Genomic DNA, 25,460 nt, shown 5'->3' with positions numbered 1-25,460 from the left:
GGGGGGGGGGGGGTGTTGGGAGGAGCTTTGATGGAAGGAAGGGTATTGCTGAGCCTGCACACTGCCATAGAAACTCATCTTTTTATTTATTTACAGAGGAGATATCATCTCCTGCCACATTCCACCAAGCAATCAAAACAGGCATGCAAAGATCGGTCCTACCATCCCCCTATTCATGGCCGCTTAAATTGGTCTTATTTCTGATATGTAAATTGCATTCTACCTGAATCGCTTTGATGATCGTTCACATAAACTATTTTCTCAGCAGAATTGCTGTGCACACTTGGCATTGTCTGTAGCACAGCAATGCATCAGTATTGTGAATGCGAGGGCACATTGGTGAGATTCCACAGGATATAATGACTGGATGCAGCTTGGCCTGTAAAGCTGTTTTCAAATTAGCGGGGCCTGCGATGATCCTCTCTTGCATTGCACTACTTGACTTATTCCTCCACTAAATAACAAAATGGATAATAGAGAATTCAGTTGCTTTTGATGAGGTGGTAATATTAGCAGACTGCTGCAGTGGTGATTTACTACAGCTAATAACAGATTTGTATTCAAGCATTTCTTCCCCTGTAATGGGAGGACTCGCATCTTGTTGGTAGGGCTTTATGTTGTTTGTAATACAGCCTGGGGAACGTGAAATGGTGGGTTTTATTATTTATATATATATATATATATATACTGTATATATAATTTTTTTTTTTTAGTATTATTGAACATATTTATAATTTATATATTTATAATTGATTTGCATGCACAGAAAAGATTTTCATGCAAAATTCCCAGATGCATATGTGACCCTCATTCTCAATTTATTTTATTTTATATTATTTAACATAATATTATATAAATAATTATATAATACTGTATATATAATTATATCATATATATAATATATAATTTTAATTTATAATATAAATATAAATTGTAAATAATGTCATATAATATAAGTGCAAACTTTCTGATCATTCATGATTTCTGTGCAAAAAAATTTTCACACAGGTTTTACACAATTAGTGAATGAACCCCCGGGCATTGTACTTCAAATCTATTATAAAACCATTGTTTGAATTAAACTGGTTGGTTGTTGTTTGTTCCATCCCAGGCAATGATAATCGGTTTATTTTTGATTATGAAAGACATTAATTTAATTCAATGAATATTATGTGTGAAATAACAGTGTTGCGTTTCCAAACAACAAACCCTTTTTGAAATATTCAGCATTGTCTGAAACTCCAGTTTTGCTTTCTAAAAATGAACATTTGACTAGTGCAAATGTGACCATGAAGAAAAATAATTGTAATATTCCTATGATTATGTAAGATATTATAATAAAAAAGTGATTGTGTGTGGCACCACATATTCATCAGTAAAAGACCTTTCCCGACCATTCACTCTGAATGCACAACTACAGGGCTAGTCAAAAGGATTATTGATTCTCATATAATGCTACAAGAGCGTGTTGACAATGATCTGTGCTTGGTGCTGAGGAAACAGCTAACTAATTATAATAATCACAAAGAAAAGACAGATCCAAAACATAAACGTTTGAAATGTATTCATCAATATCCTTTGCATATATCTGACACCAGAAAGGAATAATCTTTGAGCATTGCAAATGCATTATTATTGTGTGCGTACCATGCACAGAGCATTGCAGTAATTCAAGGTGAAGTCTTAATTCTTTCCCAGACATTTCATAAAACAAACAGTTACAAAACACAGGTGCAAATGGTGGAGAGAAACCATTATGTTGTCTCTTAGGAGCTCCTTGATATATTCTTCTGTTGGAAAGCTCATTAAAAGTTGAAGCAAAAAGTTGGATTTCCATTTTAAGCGTTTTTGAAATTTCAAGAGATGTTATTACAGTGGATTACTGTAAGAAATCATCCTCAAACGCTCGACGTCTAGCAACCTGACTTTGAATGTTCTGGAAAGATTACGCAGCTTGTCTCTTGTAAGGTAAGTACTGCTTACCTGCAGTGCTTTTTGATAATGACATAACCCATAGAGTCGAAAACATTAACACCCTGCAAGTTTTATGGGGTCACCAAAGAGCACACAGCTATCTCACCACAATATTACGCTATTGATTAAGTCGCAAATTGACCAGTAAGGCAAGGCCTGCCGAGCTGAACCTTGCATAAAGCAACCCTGTGAAGTTGCAGCTCTTCTTTATCATCTATCTCATAATATTCACAGTCTCTGGCAGTATCAGCATCGTTGTCCACCTTGAAACATCCTTTCTTAAGAGTCCAGATTGTAATAGCTTGTAAAATGTGCAGCATGAAGGCAAATAAATTGATTAATAAGATCTCATAAAAGCTGTTTTTAAATAATTCAGCGACTGATTAATAATTAGGGATAGATGCACAGCATTTTCAAAAATGACTTGAAATGAGATTGTGGTTTTGCTTTGGCTCATGGCTAGCTCGAGATTTGGGATCCCACAAGAGACCAAGACATTTGTCTGTGTGTCTCTGACCCCTTTACTCCTGTTGAGAAGAGATCAGTGAGTGCTAATTAAGATTAAAACAATACTTCAGATTTATGAGATTTCTGGTTTCTTTTATTGAAGTCAATGTGACTTTAGAAAAATGGCATTCACAACCCATTTTACTTGTGGAATGTGACATTTCCCAATGGAACAAGTAAAAATGTAGGGCAGGACTTGATTTGATTCATCAGGAACTGATCAAATTGTTGAAAGGTTGAAAAAAAAAAGTTTAATTTTAAATGTGTGTGTGTGTGTGTATATATATATATATATATATATATATATATATATATATATATATCAAACTAAAACATAAAAATACAAATTGATTGTATTATTCAATGATTATTTTAATTTATTTGAAAAAAAAAACTAAAATTTGAATGTACATAAAAAAGAGAGAATTTCCAGTAAATCCAGTGAATCTAGGAATCCTTATAAGTAATAAGTAGTTACAGTCAGTTTTGATATCATGTTGACTTTAAAAAAGACACATTTTTCTTGAGAACAGCAAGATGCTGTTTCGGTTTATTTACGGTGTTGTTTTAACCCGTAAAGATCCTAAAATAGCTGCTGTTCAGTCTAGTGTGGCTATTAGTTTGAGTTATTTCTGAATGTGAGACACACTTTGCCAGATCTCTCAATCCAACCTTGCAAAGATTCACTCATTAGCATGTGTAGAGTGGTGTGCAAGAGTGTGGAAAGTGTGTCATGTCACGCTGTTCTTACATCACTTCCAGCATTGTATATGTCAGTATGGTTGAGTCAGAGTTCTTCTCAATGTCATTGTCAAAGGATTGAGGTTCTGTGAAAGGAATCTTCTGTTCTCATCCGAAAGTGCGTGACTCCCTGACAATCCCTCATCTAAATAATATCACGTGTTTTGTGTCTGGAGGGGCTCTTTGTTTATTTCTCACCTTATTGCGGGGTGATAGTGGGATGGTGTATTTTAAGATCCAGCTTTATTTGTGCTGTATTCACAGGCTAAGATGGTAGTCATTCACCTTCATTCCTTCAAAATAGCCCATGGGTATTTTATTAACATTTTTTTTGTCATTTTTATGTCATTGCCTTGTTGCAGTGATAATGGCTTGAAAAGCAGTGGTGTGGATGAATTGTAGGAAACCGTCGTACATTAAACTGTTTTGAAATTACATTAAGCAAAGACCTTTTAGCTATGTAAACTGACGCACTGCATTTAATGCATCATTAGCCGTGCATTACAAATATTGTATGAAGAGATTAAGAGACTTTACGATGAGAAATGTCCAGTGTGTTACTGCCTCTTGAGCAAACTGATATTTTATAAGAGGAAAGTGCCTTCATAAATGGGTGTTTCTTCAACGCCAGGCTTTTATGTAGCAGGAATTGATTAAAACACAGTTCAACTTATTTTTTTTCTCGTTTTTGTTATATAAATGTCATATTGAAACTATATGAACTAAATATTTAATAGAAAAATATAAATACTGAATATTTTACTGTACTTCTATATTTGCTACTTTAAATTTACTTTTATTTGAAAAATCTACCTATATAGAGAAAACCATGCTTGAGATGAAATGAGACATTTGTGTGCAGTAAATCAAGGTAGAAACCACTCGTGAGCAGAATATTTGTATTTTATAATATTTTTAATGATTTAAGTATATTTTAAATGTGTAAATATTAATATAATAATAGTATGATTTAAATCAAGCTGAATTTTGTAAAATTATGCTAAAAGTCTGCATTATTTGTGTTTATTTAGCATACATAAAATGTTAGCAATGAAATTATCCTTCCCTTCCATCAATGTCATTTCCACCACTGAATGCTAACAAACAAATAATATTACTTGAGATGTGACCATATTCTCCTGTGAAGTATGTGTGTTCAATGGTAAAATAATCTAGTCAAAGTATGTCTTAAGACTTATTTTCAAAAAGCTGAAAGGGACAAAATTGGCCAAAGCTGAAGAAATATCCTCATGACCTGAATTTTTCAATGATGTTAAATCAATCGCATTTCATTCTGTCCACACAGCTCTGAAGAAAGGCCGGTTCTGGATCACACCCGACCCCTATCATAATGATGACAACATCCAGATCGGCAGAGAGGTGAAGATATCCTGTCAGGTGGAGGCCACGCCGCCTGAGGAGCTGATGTTCAGCTGGCTGAAGAATGGCCGTCCGCTGCGGAGCTCAGAGCGCATGGTCATTACCCAGACTGACCCAGACGTTGCCCCTGGAGCCACAAACCTGGACATCATCGACCTCAAGTTTACTGACTTTGGCACTTACACCTGTGTGGCCTCACTAAAGAATGGAGGGATACCAGAAATCAGCATAGACGTCAACATCTCCTCCACCACTGGTAAATTATTCTTATCGTTTACAGGTAATAGCTGGTTTTCCTCTTTTGGGACAGTTTGAACAATTTTATCATCTCTATGAGATGGCATAATAAATTATTTTGCATCGCATCAGTTTCGTACATTTAATATGCCAAAATCTTTTTTACATTTTATTTTTACTTTATTAACTCATGTTGGCTTTATTTGCCCACCCTACATATTCGAATGGCCACCCCAGGATGGAATCCATAGCACATTAACACTCATACATTTGTATTTTGTTCTGCTCACTAAAGAATGGAGGGATACCAGAAATCAGCATAGACGTCAACATCTCCTCCACCACTGGTAAATTATTCTTATCGTTTACAGGTAATAGCTGGTTTTCCTCTTTTGGGACAGTTTGAACAATTTTATCATCTCTATGAGATGGCATAATAAATTATTTTGCATCGCATCAGTTTCGTACATTTAATATGCCAAAATCTTTTTTACATTTTATTTTTACTTTATTTACTTTCATGTTGGCTTTATTTGCCCACCCTACATATTCGAATGGCCACCCCAGGATGGAATCCATAGCACATTAACACTCATACATTTGTATTTTGTTCTGTTTTTAGTTCCCCCCGCCATTAATTCTTTCTTTCTTTCTTTCTTTCTTTCTATCAAATTAAAATATTAATATTGAATAATAAAATATCATAAGAATGTTGACGCTCATGATGAAATATCCAAGCAGTTTTATTTTAGTATTATTTATATACTATTATAGCATTTATTATTATTATTTTTTTTTTCAGTCTTCATTTTCAAATTTTATTTTAGGTTTCAGTAATTGTGCTATGTGCTTTTGTAATTTTTTTTTTAATATTTAGCATTAATTCATTTTCCCAAGTCTAATCAGTGTAGTATTTAATTGTAGTATTTCAGCTTCAAATAATTTATTTTAGTTAGTTTGTTTAACTTTAAGTTTTTCTTCTAGTATTTGTATTGTATTTTAGTTCTACTTTATTTCAATTATTATTTCAATTTTGGTTTTAGTCAACAATAGCAATACTGTAACCAGGGCATACACAAGTTCATATACCTGAGGCCGTTAAATGTCACTGCCATGAGGATTCAAAAAGGTTTACTAAGAACGTCAGTCTTTGAATGTCTATGTTTTAACAAGCTTGGCACTTACAGGAACATGGATTTATTCATTATAAAAAGCAATTAATTAGAAATCATGCATGCATTACTGAGTAAATGCAGAGAAAATGGGGTTAATGGTAGGATGTCAGATTCTTTGGTACAACTGCAAAATTATTATTGAGATCAGTTTTTTACAGTGATTACATTTATTATTATTTTACAGACTATTTCAGCACATTATGGTTTTATAGCTTCAATAAAACAAAATAATCTCAGCCTCCATGGAATCATGGAATCCATACCACATTAACACTCATACATTTGTATTTTGTTCTGTTTTTAGTTCCCCCCGCCATTAATTCTTTCTTTCTTTCTTTCTTTCTTTCTTTCTATCAAATTAAAATATTAATATTGAATAATAAAATATCATAAGAATGTTGACGCTCATGATGAAATATCCAAGCAGTTTTATTTTAGTATTATTTATATACTATTATAGCATTTATTATTATTTATTTTTTTTCAGTCTTCATTTTCAAATTTTATTTTAGGTTTCAGTAATTGTGCTATGTGCTTTTGTAATTTTTTTTTAAATATTTAGCATTAATTCATTTTCCCAAGTCTAATCAGTGTAGTATTTAATTGTAGTATTTCAGCTTCAAATAATATATTTTAGTTAGTTTGTTTAACTTTAAATTTTTCTTCTAGTATTTGTATTGTATTTTAGTTCTACTTTATTTCAATTATTATTTCAATTTTGGTTTTAGTCAACAATAGCAATACTGTAACCAGGGCATACACAAGTTCATATACCTGAGGCCGTTAAATGTCACTGCCATGAGGATTCAAAAAGGTTTACTAAGAACGTCAGTCTTTGAATGTCTATGTTTTAACAAGCTTGGCACTTACAGGAACATGGATTTATTCATTATAAAAAGCAATTAATTAGAAATCATGCATGCATTACTGAGTAAATGCAGAGAAAATGGGGTTAATGGTAGGATGTCAGATTCTTTGGTACAACTGCAAAATTATTATTGAGATCAGTTTTTTACAGTGATTACATTTATTATTATTTTACAGACTATTTCAGCACATTATGGTTTTATAGCTTCAATAAAACAAAATAATCTCAGCCTCCCCCACTGATGACATTTTAATGATACAAATGTCGATCTGAAAGGTTTTTTTCCATCAAAAAACATAGATAAAGCTGTTTTAGGCCTTTTAATGTAGCCAAAATGGGTAATGTGATTTATTTTCTGACTCATTTCATTATGCAAAATATTCTTTGTTTGTTTGTTTGTTTGCCCTGGGTCTGCTAAAGAAGTCATGCTTAATCAACCTGCAGATGCAAGATATCCCTCCCACCAGGCTCCCTGCAGTCGCAATCGGAAATACATTCAGCGTTGTTCTTCTCTTTTCTTTTTCTCTTTTTTTTGTCCTACGCTCGTTTCCATCCCTTCATATAAATCTGTCTTTCCCCCTCACCTTATGTAGGAGAGAAAATAGATTTGTCTTTTATCTCCAAAGGTGGAAAAATTTCTTTTTTCTCACTGTACAGTATTTATCTGTCTTTGCCATCATCTTTCATATCCCACATCTCATACGTGCATGATAGGTTTCATTATGACAGTCCGTTTCTTATATTAAGTCTTTGCCTGCTTTTTAAGACAACCCCAGAAGAATGCACTCCTCCTCACTACCCAACTAGGGCCCTTGTTTTCATGCAGCTCTTTTATTAATGGTGTTGAGCTTCTGAAATGGGCCATGGAGACTTGGACACTTCATGTCCTTATGTTTTATGTACAGTAAAGTAAAGTAAGATTCATGTTTAATGGAAAGGGCCTGTGTGGCACCCCAGTGGCTAATTTCAGAGGGACTGGTGTTTCTGTGGCGTTGTTGAAGATGTTGATGTCTTCAGTTGTCCTGTCTCACAGAACATGTCATCACATCAACCTGACCCTGCAGTTTCTGAGGTCTGGACTCAATCAAAATAGTTGATGGAAAGTGTTCTGGTCAAATTGTTTAGTCATTTGGGGATTTGATGTGGAAAACTCACATTCCCTTGTACCTAGACGTCATGAGTGCCTGTCAACATTTGAAAGAATGGTACGGGTTGAATACAAGGTAGAGTTCGTCAATAGCATTTGTCCATTACAACAGAAAATTTGTTTGTTTAGTCTATTAGTTAAAGAAAAAACTCTTACAATGTAAGTAAATGAGGCCAGGCAATAAACATTAAACTACAAACTGCTTATAACTGTTGCATGACAGTATTTACATATACGTTGACATTAGACTAAAGTTGTAGTAGAATAGCTTACTAACTTTGTCTGTGTAAATTGATATTCAATCTTTTGTTGTCATGACAATGCAACAGAGATCATTCCTGTAAACCCAGTAACCTTCACACAATATCCGTGCTAGGATACCAAGAAGGAAGGTGACAGCATCCTTGTTTACATGGAGCTGAGCCGGTAGTTTGCCAGACTGTTGTCTGGAATCAGTAGAAGAACATAAACCTTGTCTGCATACATTTATGATGTCTGACGTGAAAACCAACCAGAAACATTGTTACCTGACACCTGGTGGCTGACAGGATGTCTTTGTTGATGTACTGGCAAAACTTATACATATAGATATTATATCTTTGACAAATAACTAGACTTGTATTCACCTAGAACCCACTGCAAAAATTGTGATTTATATATATATATTTTTTTTTTCTTTCTTCATATCAGAATGATTTCTGAAGGGCCATTTGACACTGAAGGCTGGAATAATGGCTTCTAAAAATATAGCTTTGCCATTACAGGAATAAATTATATTTAGAAAACAGTTATTTCAAATTGTAAAAATATTTCAAAATACAATGTTGGTGCAGCCTTGGTGATAATAAGACACTAAACATAAAAAAATCTCCCCGATCCCAAATTTTTGAGTAGTGTAGTAAACAAACTTTTGTAGTGTGTATCTATTTTTCTTCTTGTAATCATCATTATGTAATAAACCCTGTTGACTTGTATTGGACCCGGACCATGTCTTTAAGGTCTTGTGTTTTTTACATAACATGTTTTGTGCAGTAAAATGATGCACTGTGATATTTTCATAGCTCATTATGATATGATCATTGTGATCGTCATCTGCTCTCTTCTAGTACCACCCAACCTGACCGTCCCACGAGAAAAGTCCCCTTTGGTCACTCAGGAGGGTGACACTGTAGATCTGCAGTGCCTGGTCTCCGGCAAACCCAAACCCATCATCCTCTGGTCCCGTGCTGATAAAGAAGCACCCATGCTGGATGGAAACATGCAAACCGAAAGCTATGACGGAGTTCTGCGCATCGTCAATGTCTCCCGCGAGATGGCCGGCACGTACCGCTGCCAAACCAGCCAGTACAATGGCTTCAACGTCAAACCCCGAGAGGCCATTGTGGAGCTCATAGTGCTGTGTAAGTAATGGATGTGTTTGTTGCTCATGCACTTTAGCTGGACCTAATTAACTTACATTCAGGCTAGAACATACGTTTCTGTCGTGGTTGATTGGCAAACCATTAATTTTCTGTTGAAATAAATGAAAAAAGTATAGGGGCATCATTAATTGTAATTACAGACAACCTTGGTGAGCGATGCACAATGCTGATCTTTTCTGCATGTCTCATTAAGACTCACAGATTCAATTAGCACAGGTGTAGAGGTTAATGCAATGTAATGCATTCCATATCATCATAGCATAGCATGAATGAATTGCTGAAGAGGACTTTGTCTCAGTTTGACTCGAAAATACAGGCACGTGACAGGGTCAGATGTAAGTGTTAACGATAATTTCATTGATGCAGAAAGTGAAAAACATGTTCTGGCTATGGATACATTCCTTACCCTCACCTACAGTTCATGATTTCATAGAATATCAAATTATAGTCATAATGCAAATGAGATGTATTGTACAGTGACACATTGCTGCCACACACATATTATTTTTTCCACTCAATTATGTCGTAATAACGAGATGTCATGTCATTAAAACGACATCTTTTCTCATAATAACAAGATGTTTTCTCGTTAAAACAACATATTTTCTCGTAATAACGAGATGTTTTCTTGTTAAAACGACATCTTTTCTCGTAAAAACGAGATGTTATGTCGTAAAAACTATATAATTATCTCGTTAAAACTACATATTTTTTCTCGTAATAATGACATATTATGTCATAAAAACGATATGCTTTCCCGTTATTATAGATATATGGTAGACTACATGTGAGCGAGCTAAGCGACTGTCCGCGCTGCTGTCGCCACAGTCTGACATAAACGAGGATCTGCACGCTGCTGAAATTATTGAAATACACTGTTTTAAATGTATTTTAATGTAATGGTTTTAATTGTAGTGGCATGTTTATTAGGATTAATCTCCAATCTGTCTACAATTTAGTGCTATACAATAACTGCACTCAGACCCATGACTCGTTTAGGCTATGATCAGATCATATTTCGATTTGTTGTTAAATCAAACTTCAGTCAAATAAAGAAATATTAAGCCCAGAGTCGATTATTCAAAAATAACAGTTTTGATCTGATCATAGCCTAAACGAGTCATGGGTCTGAGTGCAGTTATTGGATAGCACTATATTGTAGACAGATTGGAGATTAATCCTAATAAACATGCCGCTACAATTAAAACCATTAAATTAAAATACATTTAATTAAGAGATTTTAATTAAGTATCTGGCATTTTAGAGATGTCAGAAAGATCTGTTATTTCCCATAATGCTCCTGTCATCTTGTTAAAAACTTGCACGCTAATGGACATGTGTTAGAAACAATAGTGGCACATGAAGTCCTTCCCAAGACAGATTGTATGTAGTCCTTTATCCAGTTGGCCTTGTCGAAAGTATTGTTCTCAACCACCGATCTTACATGTACTGTATGGCATGACAGGTCTGCTTTGTAAAAGAACTGCATTTCAGGGCAATTCACGCACGTAAACACATTTTGTACTTTCTCCATTGAAAAAAAAATTTGTTTAAATGACCTCTGTGTATGCCTTAATTAACAGTGCATTCTGCTAGAAGACAGATTTCATTGAAAACGTGCTCTTGGAGGAACAAAATGTAGCATTGGCTGAAAAGCGCTCAGCACTTCAAGATATAATTGCTAAAACTGTATGGATCCACAAAAAAATCATTCTGGCTTGAATTTTAAATAACACTTCACAATACTATCTTGTGTCAGCATTTTACTTCTCTAATGTCTTCAGACTCATTTTTTGTCTAGAGGGCCAGATTGGTCTGAAATAGCCTTTGTGGGTTTCCTGTTGTGCTCTGAGTCAGTGATTTTGTTTGTTAGTCACGATTCACTGCTTTTATTTTGTTTCTCTGTAATTACCCGGTCTCTCTGAGCTTTGTTTTTTGTTACACCCTACTATGAATTCAGCATGTGTGATCATTATGTCCTATTTAGGTGCATCAAATAATCCTGACCTTTGCATATTGCACTGGCTTAGTGAAAACTAATGAACACAAGATCTCGTAAGTGCTGTAGACCGTCTCATGAAATTTGCTTAAACCCATCATACTTTGCTCTAGGATTATTATTATTATTTCTACATAAAATGAAAGCTTGTTTGAAATCGAATCATTTTCTTGGTGAGGCAAACGCATGTCAATTGTCACCTGCTTTTTGGGCCATGATAATATAATTAAAAACTCGACTGTTCAGTGAAGTACTTTGTCACAGATGACTGTCTTGGCAGTTCAATTTTTGTAAGTTTTTATGCAGACAGCAGCACTTTTGTCCTTTAGAAATTTGCTTATACTTCACCCAAACATGAGAATTTTCATGTGTTTCATTTTTCACTTACTTTCTTCTGAGGAACACAAACAGAGATATTTGGAAGAATATACTAGTAATTTTTTGAAAGCAATTATAATGAATGGAGACTTTAAAAGCTTCAAAAAGGACACAAAAGTGCTGGGAAAGTATCATAAAAGCAACTTAGATTTATTTGAAAAAATGTGCCCTATTGCAGAATTTCTGTGAAATTGTATTACATTGATTCTTGCATGTTTCACAACACTTTAAATGTGAAATATCCAGCGAGTGGTGCTACAAAATGTGAGGTTATTATTCATTGAAGTTGTTATTCATTAAACATCTCACCCTAGCTCCCCTCAATGTGTTTATGAGAGGAGTAGTGATGTCTAATTTGTGAATGAAACATACTTTTGAGTAAGATCTATTAATTGAATCAGTTGATTCAGTTCACCAAACCAAATTGAAGGATTCACTGATCCAGTCACAGCGGTTATTATGTCAACAGCTCACTGGAGTCTGTTTCTCACACAAAACCATTGTATGATTCAGAAGATCTGGAATAAAGCAAGGTTGTGTGGACCACTTTTGTGGTTCATTCGCCTCCTTTTTGAAACTTGAAAGCTCTCAAAGTACATTGAAAAAATTATTTCTAATTTCTCTTTTTGAGTACCACAGAAGAAACAAAGTCAAACTTGTTTGGAATGACATGAGAGTGATTAAGCGAACATAATTTTTGGGAGTACTGTCCCTTTAATCACATTCTTCAAATCTCTATTTGAAGCAGCCATATATGTTACACTTCTCCGTGTTAGTAGTAGTCTAATGACAGATACAAGCTTTTTAGCAAAGCCATCATTTCCTGCTCAGCAGAAGCCCAGCTAGCATAAGCATTAGCTACTCAGAAAGAGTAACTGTATTTGATGACTCATTCTCCACCACTCTAACTTATGTCATCTCTCCCTGTGTGATAAAGGCTGCTTCCTCCCCCTCCGTCACAGACAGAATGATTGCAGTTGAATAGTCGAGGTGGGGGGGTCCAGAGGTAATCCTAATGCTGCAGTCATTACTTGCAGAAGTCCAAGGCACAAATGTATGCCAGTGGATAATGTCTGCTTATGGCTGTGACAGCTGAACGGGTTCTGCAACAAGCACTAGAACTGCAGGGGTGGAGACTGACAGAGTGAGAGAGAGAGAGAGAAGAAGAAAGGTGGGATAAAAGAAGCACGAAGACAGATGCTGAAAGAGTGAGGGAGGAAAAGAAAGAGGCGGAATGATGACAGGGCAAGAGAAAGTGTGGTGAGTGTACAGAGTGAGCATGTTTGTGCGAGTAAGCAAGGAGGGGGTTTGTTGTCCATCAGAGAGATTGCCCTGGATTTCGCTCTGTCAAAGCTCTTCAAATCTGCATTACTTTGTTATATTGGTAATAAAATGAAACTCTGCCCTTGCGTCACAGAACAACTAGTCCAGAGGTTAATGCCTGAAGGCCATCTGCTAACTTACCTCTTGGATTTTCCCCTTTTTCATCGCCATTTAATCAGGACAATATAATTTTTGGAACAACTGAACAGTTGAAGCTAATTTCTGAACAGTATGTGCATCCATGTATTACTTTGGTTTGACTTCTATCTATCTATCTATCTATCTATCTATCTATCTATCTATCTATCTATCTATCTATCTATCTATCTATCTATCTATCTATCTATCTATCTATCTGTCTGTCTGTCTGTCTGTCTGTCTATTACCCAGAGCTGCTCTATGGACTGTAAACACCATATTTAAAGAAATGTAAATATTTATTAATAATTTTTTAGATAGATTGATATATAGATAGATTGATGTCAAAAATACATCATTTAATATAAGATGTAACGCAGCACTGCCCCAATAATGCAACTGGCATGTCCATCATCTAGTCCGAAACTAGCCCGTCTCACACTGTCCCCAGGCCATCAGACCATCTGTTTAGCCTCATAGACAAAAACAAGACTGTGAAGGACATACGTACAGTTGTTCAATTGGTTGTACTCTGTAAAAGTCTTAAATCATGTCTAATTTTCACAACCCATGTTTTTTTTCCTTTGCTAATTTTTTTTTTGGAAGGACACTGCCTTTTCCTATTGTGCCATTTGTAGTCATTCATGACTCTTTTACTTGGACTTAGACATTGACCTATTAAAATGGGACTATTCAGTGTGAAATGAAGTGCTTGTGAATAGCTTAACAGATCTATATGTCATGTGACTGCTGTATGAATGTGTCTTTATGATTACATTTCTTTAGTTTAGTGAAAGCCATTCAACCTGTCAAAAGCTGCTATATACGTTTGCTTTGTCTTTACATCATGAAGGATGAGTTGGATCTCTATAGAAGTCTCTGTTTGTGACTCTGATGTTAACAAGACGACCCCAGCATGATCCTTTCCGCATTCATAGCTCTCAGCCTTCTGTTAGCATTCGGTTTAATTGCTCCTCAAAAACCACAACTTGCTCCAGCACTCAGGCTGACTGCCACTGACCTTGAACCCCTGCCCTGATGGAATGTTAGGTTGAAAATGAACCGCCTGAGGACATCTGAAGAGCAGCAGACCATAATTTGCACGATGATTCTGTGTCCAAGTTTGGAGATGAAATCTTCCTTGCTCATCTGGACTATTGTTGACTCTGGTTTAAAGGTGAAGTGTGTCATTTCTTTTGATATTCAAATACTTTCTCACAGCTTATTTGCAAAAATAGATATTAGTAATCATTTGTAGATTAAGTTCTACTGAAAGTGTAAACACTCTGACTCTGTGCTGAAGCAAATCTCAGAGAAAAATATAAGAAATAGAAATGAAGTTTAAACTAAGAAATGCGGTCGAACTGTGATATATAAAGGTGATATATAAAATGAAGAGAAATTCTAAATTGAAGTCACAATTTATTTATCATCACATTGAGACATATTCCCAATTGCAAGATATTAAGAAGATATAAAGGAACACTGGGAGATCAAAAAAATCACAATTGTGAGAAATACTTGCAATTATGAAAGATAAAGATGTGAAATATAAAGTTGCTGTTGCGAGAAATGAAAGTTGCACAATTATGGGAAATTAAGTCACAATATTTAGTGAAAAATATTTAATCATGAGGTGGAAAGCCCGATTTTATTTTATTTATTTACTTTTCTCTTTTTTTTGAGCTAATGACCTGAGCTGTAAATTTATTTTGAACTGTCAGAAAATATTGGTTTATTTGAGCAGCCCAGTTTATTTATTTGTTAATTAATTTTTTGGCCCAATGACCTAAGCCGTAAATGAATCATGTATCAAAATACGCCCACCTTCTCAAATCATGGCCAAGTAGTTTGCACACTTACTGGCCTGTAATACTCCTGATCTTATTCCTCCTCCTTGTTCCCCAATAATTCTCTTCCTGGCCATGCCAGGGCCACTATTGGCGCTTTTCCACTGCATGGTACGGCTCGGTACGGTTCACTTTTGGGGGGTTTTCCACTGGGTACAGTACCTGGTACCTGGTACTTTTTTTAGTACCACTTCGGTTGGGGTTCCAAGTGAACCGTACCATTACCAAAGCGTGACGTGTAAACTCTGCTGATCACGGATTGGCCGGAGACAATCGTCACTACCTGCATCATTGAACTTGTGACACAAGCACAAAAGAACCGCTAGATTTAAATCAGCACAGCCAGCGAAGGACCGAACGCAACTGTTTTGAACGAGCGCACCTTTTTTTAACAAAAGTTTTGTTGTCTGTTGCGGAAGTACAGACGTTCCTCTCGTTGATAGCAGAGGAGTGGATCCAGCGAGAGCTTGATGGAGCGATGCGGAATGAAAAAGTTTTTTTTGGAGTTGTGGTAGTAGAGGCGGGCGCAACTATAACGACATGTGAATAATCCCGCCCACTCTAAAGCGTTACTGAACTGCAGTGGAAACACAAACCGTGCCGAGCCGAACCGTGCCGTGCCGTACTGAGCCGTACCAAGCCGAGTCGTACCACGCAGTGGAAAAGCGCCATAAGAGAACTTCTGTCCACTGTCACTGTGTCAAGGTCTGCTGTAATATGTCTCTTTATATAATCTCTGTATGTCTGATGCAATTACGTGCAATTCAGTGTTCAGTCCAGAAATAACTGCATTTTTATAATGGACACAAAAAATTACTGGAAGCAGAGGTCTGACTTTTCAAAAAAGTGAGTCAAATATCTAGTGTCCAGACCAAAGGCAAGTACAACTGGAGTATTTTTAATGCACTTGAACCCAATTATCTCGTGTCACTTGTCAAATGTTGACACGGACGCCCCACCTACCACTGCCAGTCAGGGGGTTAATTGAATTCATTTTCAGATCATGTACCAGCAAAAACTACCGATCCATAATTAAGCACACACTGATACATGCAAGATGGACAATGATTGCCACAAAACCAATGACTGTGACAGAATCGTAACCTCATCACATACAATTTTTGCAGGAGGCGAACAGCTGCCAGTTGTAAAGGTCAATTGGCACTCTTGTCGTTGCTCACATGCGTTTGATGGGGGACTAGACCAAAAAAAGGAGGGAAACAATAACAGAAAGGGAGGGAGAAATAGAGAGGGCATCAAGTGAGCTTATATTGTCATTTTCTCAGGAGCGATGTTCACTGACAGCTGAGTCTCTCTCATTAGGATGTGACATTTTTTTAAACACTACAAATCTTCTCGGTCTCAAAGTGCAAAAAGCCTGGCTTGCAGTTGCAGGATCTTCTATTTGTAGAATTGTGGGTGGGGGGGGGGTTCTTTTTTATCAGAGAGGAGGGGGGGGGACTGTTAATTCTGCCATGAGATTAGATTTTGATGATGGATTCTCATATCGTCATGTTAGTTAAGCAGACATGATGGATATGACTGCCGTGCACCTTGGACTCCCAACACCTTGGACTGAAGTAAGATTTACTTGCATCTAAATGTGGTAAGGCTGACTGATTATTAATGATCTAATATATTTTAATGAAGGGATAATTGCAGTTAAACCCTGACAGTAACAACCCACCTTCTCCTCTTCACATTCTCAAAGCTGCAGTAGAAACTCGTAGAGAAGATTCTCCTTCACAGCAACTTTTTCCTCACTGAATCAGAATGAGTGCCGTTTACAAAGTTCCACACATCACAGTGATCAGCAGTAGCATCACTGAAACTAGTCAATCTGCTAGTAAGGTGGAAGTGATACTATTCTTAATCATGTAGTTTTCAGTAGTGAAACAGTTCTATTTTATAAGTAGCGAGTTGTGTTGCTGCAACATTATTGACAATATTTCAGAAATGAGAACTTGTGTGTACAGTATTCTATGATGGATGTTTAGAACTATTACAAGTAATCATAGATTAAAAAATGTATGACTCTTCTGAGTGTTTCTTTTCAATAAATCAGTTGAACCAGTTGGAAACATTGAAGTCACATTATAGGTTCATTTATGTATTTATTTACTTATAACAGGCCATAAAGTGAGTAGTTTTGCTGCATTTTTCTTTTGTTTATTTTTGTTTTTCATGGACCTGCCGTCCAGCTCCTCTTGCTTGAGCAGGGGGATCGCTCCCTTGAGGACCACACAAGGGATTTTTTAGATCTAGTATTCCTGACGCATTACCTGAACAGTTGCCTGTGCATGTTTTATTACGTGGGACTGAACACCGTCACAAAGGCTAAGCTGTCCGGGCATGGTCCTCAAGACAACTTCATCGCATTTGTGGAGTGCGTGCTAGTGAATGATGTTGATCGCCTTTTACCATCGGCCCAGTGGAGGAAGTCACCAGCCCCACTCCAGACCCAGAGCCCAGCCAGCCATCACCCCACTGCACAGAGCGTCTGCCAGAGCCCACCGCAGATGGAGAGCCAGAGCCCGCCGTGACAGAGCCAGTGCAAGAGGATGCGCCTGAGCCTGTTATTGCCCCGGAGCCCGAGCCTCACGATGCATCTGACCAGGTGTGCAAGCCGGCAACAACGAGCGTCGCAGAGGGAGTATTAGTGGAGATCGCCGGCTTGGAGGGAAGCCCCGCCCACACGCCCGCCACTGAGGGTGAGCTGCAACTGGCCTCTAGAAACTATTTAAAGGAACTGATGGACATCTTTGATGTAGATTTAATTAACTGGTTTGGGGAGTTTCCTATGTCTCCTGAGTCTCCGCTGGTTCCGCCCAGCCCTGAATCTCCAGCATCTCCACTGGTTCCGCCCAGCCCTGATTCTCCTGCATCTCCTGAGCTTCCTGTGTCTCCTGAGTTCCCACCTCAGCCTCAGAGTTCCCATCCTCAGTCAGCGCTATCAGGGCACTCTGATTCACCTCGGGCGTTCCAGTCTCTAGCTCTGCCTAGGCGTGAGGATCCCCTGTCTCCGCCTCCAGCCTTTGAATCCCAGACTCCACCTCGGTTCTTTGCACCTTGGCTCCTTGCTCCCTGTTCTCCACCATGGCCCATTATCCCACTGGCTCCACCGGGCTCCCTCGTCCCTCCGGCTCTGCCTTGGTCAGTTTTCGATCTTCCTCCGCAGCGGGATTCCACTCCTCCAGCTTCGTCTCGTCCTTCCATCCCTCTGGCTCTGTCTGGCTCCTCCTTCCCTCCAACTTCACCTTGTCCTCAGTCGCTCCGGCCCCCCCCTTGTCCACCTCGCTTGCATGAGCCGCCAACTCCATCTTGGCCCTCCGGACCTCTGGTGTCACCCTGGCTCTCCGTCTGCTCTGCTCCACCTCCAGAAGCTCCGTCTCCATCGCTCATCCCCATGGTGTCATCAAGGCCCTCTCCATCATGGCTCCTCCCTCCCTCGACTCCACCATGGGCCTCAGTCCTGGCTGTTCTCTGTATCTCTACCTGGCTCCTCCTGATCCTGGCTCGTAAGTTCCACCTTGGTCTCTCCATACACCTTCTCCCCTGGTTCCCTGTCCTGCATGTCCTCCGCGTCCTCCTCCAGAGCCCCCTTTCTGGGAGGGGGAGCTGCTGTAACAGTTATGGAATTTTTGTTGTGTTTCTTCCTGTTCACCTGCCCTGTTTTAATTCTGTTGCCCTAGTTTCCTATTAGTCCTGATTTGTTTCTATGGTTACTTATGATTTGCAGCTGTCACTCATTCATTAGTCTCCTTATTTATATTCCCTGTTCTGTTCAGTCATGACCATTGTGGCACACACAATGGTAAATTTTCGTTACCATTGTGTGTGCTACATTTGCTCCTGCGATTCTCCTGTCTGTATTCATTTATAATTCAAAGAGTTTTTTTGGATAATACTCCTTTGTTGTGCACTTTAATTAGTACAACACGTTACACTGTGAAACTGTGATTTTTTTTTTCAAGAATCTTTGATGAATGGAAAGAGCATTTATTTAAAAATATAATTTATTTGAAATCTTTTGTAACATAAATGTCTTTTATTGTCACTTTTGATCAATTTAATATATTTTTTGCAGAATAAAAGTATTAATTTATTTTTAAATAAATGAATAAAAATTTCTGAGCCCAAACTTTTGTATAACACTAGTGTATAGGCCTACATGTGTAGCTACCTTTTTCCATTAACTTGTAATATATCATGTACTGCTATAATTTTTTGAGTGTCTTGCCCAACTCTGCATGTTTATTTATTAAACAGTTTGACTAATTTGATTACATTTACAATAAAAGCCCACAGATTCCATCTGGGCACAGCGATAAGTAATTGCAACTTGGACGAGCTCTAAGTAGAACTGATGTAGGCTTTGAGAAGCTGTTACAAGAGAGTTTTTTGGACAACGGATACTTATTCAATGTGACAAAACACTGGGACAGCTCATATGCAAATTCTGATGTGGTATATAAGAGCAGTGTGGATCCTCATTATGAGGGGATGAAATTGGCATCCTGATCCTAGTGGTGTGGAACTGGGATAAGTGCTGGAGAATAGAGGAATATTCCACTCCTCGGATGACACAATACCAGTGTTCCATGCTTGATGTTCGTGTAGCATAGCATTCGAAACTGGCTGCCAGCCTAATTAGCAGAGAACTAATTTATTCCCAATTGTATTAATTTATGAAAAAGAGAGTATGTTCATGCCAAAGTCCTAAATGCAATTCAAAGTACTATCACCATTCATGCATCAAGCCCAGCTTTTAGTCCCCTAAGAAATTTACCAAAATAGAACAAAAAAACTTATTATTGCTTTAGTTAATACTGGACACAGATTTATAAAGAGGGTTCTCTGGGGACTTGTTAATTAGTAGGTTTTATCACTCATCTATACGAAAGCCTGTTGTCATGTTATGTCATGTAATTGCGTGTTACACAACAATTTCTCACACAGGTCAGAAACAAATGTTTTTGTGCAGCTAAACAGTCAAAAAGTCTTCACTGTAAAGTATTGTCATCTATGTGCAATTAAGTGCCTTAATAATGATACAGAAATCGATACAAATGATTCAAAAGTTTTAACAGGAAGTCTCTTAAGGCTACGGTGCCCGACAGTAGTTCTTACTACTTTGTTTGACTTTTTGTTTGTTTTTTGTTTTTATTTCAGGGAAAAATCAGGAGAAAGAAATGACCTCTTGCATCTAATTGTCACCTGTTCGTGTGTTCTCTTCCCATTTGACATCATAGAAATTAAGAAATCCATTGTTAAAATCCTGCTTTCTTTGAACATGAAATACAAATTGACCCTATTTACTGTCCTAATGCACATTCCTTGTCTCGTTGTAAATGATTCATCAGTGAATGGTATTCTGAACAAAAGAGTATTTTGATTCATCTTTAATCAAAAATTGAATGACTTGCACTTCCACTGAAATGACCCGCCGTGACGTCTCGCCCATCTATTGGTCTGATTACACACAAGGTTCAGAGCCCGTCACGCTGAAGGGCGTTTCCGACGCAGCGTCTCTTTCCCTCGAGGAACTAGGGTTACATACGTAACTTGAGATGTTATTGAGTAAAAGCTTTGTGTTTTTCAGCAATATATAGCTGCAACATATCTGAAGTCTATATGAATTGAATTTGCAAGCCATTAACATTTAATCTAGTGAATTTATGAGTGAAACAAGATATTCAATTAAGTTTTATTTTATTTATGGAGTTTATCCATTATAAATGGGCTGGATCATAAAAAGTGTGCGCTCGGGGCCCTCCAGCGTGGGCGTAATCCCGTTGAAATGAGGCGGGGGAGAACCAAACTGGATTCTGTAGCCTCTCTCTACAGTGTGCAGGACCCACTGAGACACATTTGGCAGTAGTTTCCACGCTGCCAAAACGTCTACTAAGGGAATCAGTCTCTCGAGACTGATCTCTGGTGTAATACGAGCAGCCAGCTCGGTGCCCTGTAACGGCGAACCGGCAGGGAACAACCGAACCCGCTGCTCTAGAGACCTCCGCGGAGGTGGCGAGCCTCTTAGCCCCGCTATGTTGCCGGGTGGTGACTGAGAGTGGCGCTCGCAGGAGACCGCTGCACCCTGTAACTCCGGCAGGGTTAGCAGCCGATCTCCTGAGGGCACTGAGGCGAGACGGACACCGTGTAATGCGGTGTAACCCGCTGCACCCCAGAGGGGACTGCCCTCATAAGTCCTGTGCCAGTGGCGTCAGGACCTTCTTCGGAACTATGAAGTACCGGCTGTAGAACCCGGACTGCCTCGCATGAGGAGGGACCACCTCGATGGCCTCCTTCCTCAAAAGAGTGACTACTTCTTGTTCCATGACCACAGATGACCTTAGACTTCGAGGCCCCCGACCTAGAGCGTCGCCTCGACCCACTGTCTCAACACGGTGGAGTACGTGAGGCCACGCTCTGTTTTCCTGTTTTTGTGCACTGCTGACCGCCTCAACCTCCTCAGAGGAAGAGAGGTAAACACGTGCTCTCACTCGAGAAAATGTATTTATTTATTTTTTCCCAAGTGCCTCTGTGTATCTAACTTCTCATAGTCTCATAGTCTTCTCAAGAATACTTCATTTTATTCATCAGAATTAAATGCAGTCAACAACCAGAGGGGTAAATACGGTCTGGTGAGTAAGATTTACATCGAAATAGAATGATGTAATATACGCGTCGCCTCGGCAGCACGCGAGCCACTCAGTCACACCAACAACATCAATCTCCTCAGAAACAGATGGCCGCATCAGCAAGCTCTCATTCAGAGGGGGAAGAACCGCAGCGCGGGCTTCCAGCCTCGACAACGAGCCTCTAGATCTAGGGAACACAGGTGGAGATAGGACGAGCCGTCTCCAACCCGTCCACCAGATCATATGCGAATCCCATGAACTCAGTCGCCGCCGTGCCTCAGCAGCAGCGGGACTGCAATCGCAAGACCATAGGCACGGACGAGCGAGAGCGGAGCGCTTCACAGCGGGCTTCTTTATTATTATTTTTTTTCTCTTTTTCTCTCGAGAGCCGACTGCGCGAGCTCTGCTCCCCATTGATGCTGTTCGTTATAATATCAGGCATGATATGCTTGTGTAACAGTTGTTTGTGCAGCTGGCGAGCTCTCTGACACCCTCCATATCAATCTCCTCGGAGAAAGACAGGCGGAGCGTCGCACCCTCTCCCCGGGGGGGAAGTACCGCAGCGCGGGCTTCCGAAACCCCGAGAGCGGGCGCTGGATCTGGTGGTTAAGGAAGTAGATAGGGACGCGCCCGTCTACATTCCCTCCACCGGATCCATACGCGAAACCCACGAGCACAGCCGCCACTCTGCCTCGGCGAAAGCAGGGCTGGCACCGCGAGAAACACTAGTGAAAGCCCTCTCCTCAAAGAGAGCCCTCTGAGAGCGAAACAAGGCAAACAGATATCAGACTGACACACACACAGAGCGCATGCTGAATGACAAAAAGCTGATGCTGGTCTCACCGCACGTGCTTTTATAGCTTCCTGGTCATTACGTCACCTGCCGTGACGTCTCGCCCATCTATTGGTCTGATTACACACGAGGTTCAGAGCCCGTCACGCTGAAGGGCGTTCCCCTAGCGTTTCCGACGCAGCTCGAGTTCCTGAAGAGGAACAGCTTGTTACCATGCAGTGAGTCAATATGATACACAGCTGTTATTAAAATGTGTACACATTCAGTGTGCTACCATATTGTGCAATGTACTGTACATTTATTATAAGAAATTATGATCTGCATTCACGAGAACAATCTTCTTTTTTCTTTTATTTTACATTCATTACTAATGGGAAAAGATACAAACGTTTCGGCTCAAAGCCTTCCTCCGACGCACCAAAATAAAAAGATCAAGTAACGCAAGAGCGCACTGCAAACGACGTTGTTAAACTGTACATTTATTAGCAATTTGGGACTGTTCTTCACCTCTTGTTGCAATGTTTCAACAATACATTTATCTGTTTTTTTCTTTCCACTTGCATACACAATTGATCCCATTTCAGCAAATGTCTTTTCCTGTTCTCCTCATATTGCTGAAAATCGATTTGCAAATACACACTGTTGCTCGCCGTCACCTGTCTGACAGCGCAAGTGTGCGATAACCACCATGACTAGTCTATCAAAGCCTCATCCATTGGCAACATGTCAGCAGGAATTGGTTCAGTTTGGGAAACTCAGCCGTGAAATTCAGAATGACAAAATGCGGTGGGTCCGGGCTCGCATCATTGCCTGAATAAAGTCGTTGTGGATACTGAACTGTTGAACTCAGCTGTAAGAGATATTATATTGCACAGAATATAATCCACTCACAGTGTGGGTTCTCCACATGTTTGCCATTTGAAGTGGGGAAACAAAGTGAACAAACCACTGTTTTTAGTAGAGATGCACCGATTGCAAATTTCTTGGCCGATTCCGATTTTTTTGTTAGTGTGATCTGCCGATACCGATTGTTGCCGATTCCGATTTTCTTTCTAAGAACTATAATTGATAGCATATACAAACAAAAATCTACTTTTCTTCAATGCAAAGTTTTATTTTCATAAAAAAATCTAGTAAAAAGTCAGTAATAAAATAAGAACACATAAAAAATTGCAAACAACAGCACAAATAAATGCAATAGAATAAAGAGAGCTATGAAACTAAGTTTTTCAGGTTAAGTAAGTTTTTATTCAGGTAAGAAATACTACAGAAATTAAAGTAATCAAATGTAAAATAACACATCCAGTGTTATTTTACATTTGATTACTTTAATTTCTGCAGTCTTCATTGCAAAAATTAAATACAGATTAATGCTTACCATTAAAGTTATAAAACGTATTCAGTCAAGAGCAGTTAATCACTTTTGTTCTGTGATTAACATGACAGACAGCAGCAGGAATATTGGACTGCGGTCCCTTTAAGAGTTTATCCACGGACCCAATATACTGTTACACAACATGCGTTCTCTTTCTCAACTATTTACCATTCCAAAACTGTGTTTAACTGGATACTGGCCAAGACCGGCATTTTGACATTATTTTGTATGTTAACGTTTTAGCGCAGTTAGCCACTAATTTTGGTATTTGTGGCTCACAAGCTGTTTGAGACTGAGCGCGGCTTGTGTACTCCACTAATATAGATCAGAGCGTTTGGTATAAGCGCAAAACCAGCGGGAATGACTAAAATAATGCACAATACAAGCACTATTTAAACGGAGCGAATGAGACGTGTGTGAGAGAGAAGGGGTCGTCGGAGAGAAGAGAGCGAGAATGCGCGGCTGACGTTATTGCCTGTGCCGCTGGTAACGAAACGGATTGGCTCAGAATCGGAAAGAAGTGAGACTGACCGACCGATCACCGATCCGGGCCGATCATGAGGAAAATCAGCTGATTCTGATCCCTGGCTGATTGATCAGTGCATCTCTCGTTTTTAGAAAGCTTTTCTCTAAATGTCATGATTGCTAAAGCTTATTCTTGTTATTTCATAATACATGATTCAGTCCACTTATTCTCTTTCTTTTTCCTTCTCTCATTCTTTAAAAAAATTATGTTTATTTAAAAAAACACAAAGCATAGAGCTTTTTTCTTTTCTTTTTTTTACTGTGTGAACACTAGAGAAAATGGTCACATTTTGCGCTTTTATTATTATTCAAAGTGTCCCTATTATTATGCCATTTAGAATATTGCCTTTCATGTAGTGTGTAATGTAGCTGTATCTGAATGTAAACAATCTGCAAATTTGTAAAGCCGAATATCGAAGACGATAAAGTTATTGTCTTCCAAAGGAAAGAATTGACTCTGAACAAATTGACGCTAAACGAGCCGTCAGTAATTCAAATCCCACTTCCGTGATGGCTACACGTCACGTAGTAACACATTTACATAAACGTCTGCCTATTTTCTACGTTGGCCCCGCCCTCAAACTTTGTAGCTTGTTTGTGTGGTTAACATTGTCAAGAAAATGCTGTGTCCTACACTGTGAAAGTAAATTTTCGTTTCCGAAAGTTGCTGCAAAGAATCAGTGGTTAAAATACATTTTTTCCACTGTACCACAGCAGTACAACCCCAATCTTTTTTTGTGTTCCCGTCATTTTACTGAAGACTGTTTCTCTAATCTTGGGGAGTTCAACGCGGAATTCACAAAACGCTTGCACTTGAAAGATGGTTCAGTTACCAGTTTATTTGGACCAGCTGGCTCCACTAAATCACAACATGTACGGTCATGGCCAAAAGTTTTGGAAGTGACGTAAATTGTGTTTTGCAAAGTTTGCTGCTTTAGTATTAGTAGATTATTTTCCACATGTTTCTATGGTATACTGAAAAACAATG

At 38.5% G+C, this 25,460-nt stretch overlaps 1 protein-coding gene and 1 long non-coding RNA gene across 2 annotated transcripts in view; one reads left to right on the top strand and one right to left on the bottom strand.

Moving 5' to 3' along the window:
- Window positions 1-25,460, top strand: part of LOC107582447 (MAM domain-containing glycosylphosphatidylinositol anchor protein 2-like) — a 187,093-nt gene that overhangs the window by 90,002 nt on the left and 71,631 nt on the right. The window contains exons 7-8 of the mRNA XM_016268294.1: window positions 4,529-4,858; window positions 9,136-9,429. Of these exons, the coding sequence (XP_016123780.1) occupies window positions 4,529-4,858; window positions 9,136-9,429 (624 nt within the window). The remainder of the gene's footprint in view (window positions 1-4,528; window positions 4,859-9,135; window positions 9,430-25,460) is intronic.
- Window positions 13,891-22,976, bottom strand: LOC107582458 (uncharacterized). Its single transcript, XR_001608952.1, has 3 exons — window positions 22,901-22,976; window positions 22,810-22,811; window positions 13,891-13,902 (listed from the first exon to the last, which is right to left on the bottom strand). It is a non-coding gene; the product is annotated as an uncharacterized lncRNA (long non-coding RNA).

The sequence above is a fragment of the Sinocyclocheilus grahami genome, unplaced genomic scaffold, assembly GCF_001515645.1.
Source record: "Sinocyclocheilus grahami isolate Dianchi unplaced genomic scaffold, SAMN03320097.WGS_v1.1 scaffold4.1, whole genome shotgun sequence".
Taxonomy (NCBI): domain Eukaryota; kingdom Metazoa; phylum Chordata; class Actinopteri; order Cypriniformes; family Cyprinidae; genus Sinocyclocheilus; species Sinocyclocheilus grahami.
The sequence above is the reverse complement of the archived record's forward strand: the minus strand, read 5'-3'. Positions and strand labels throughout refer to the sequence as shown.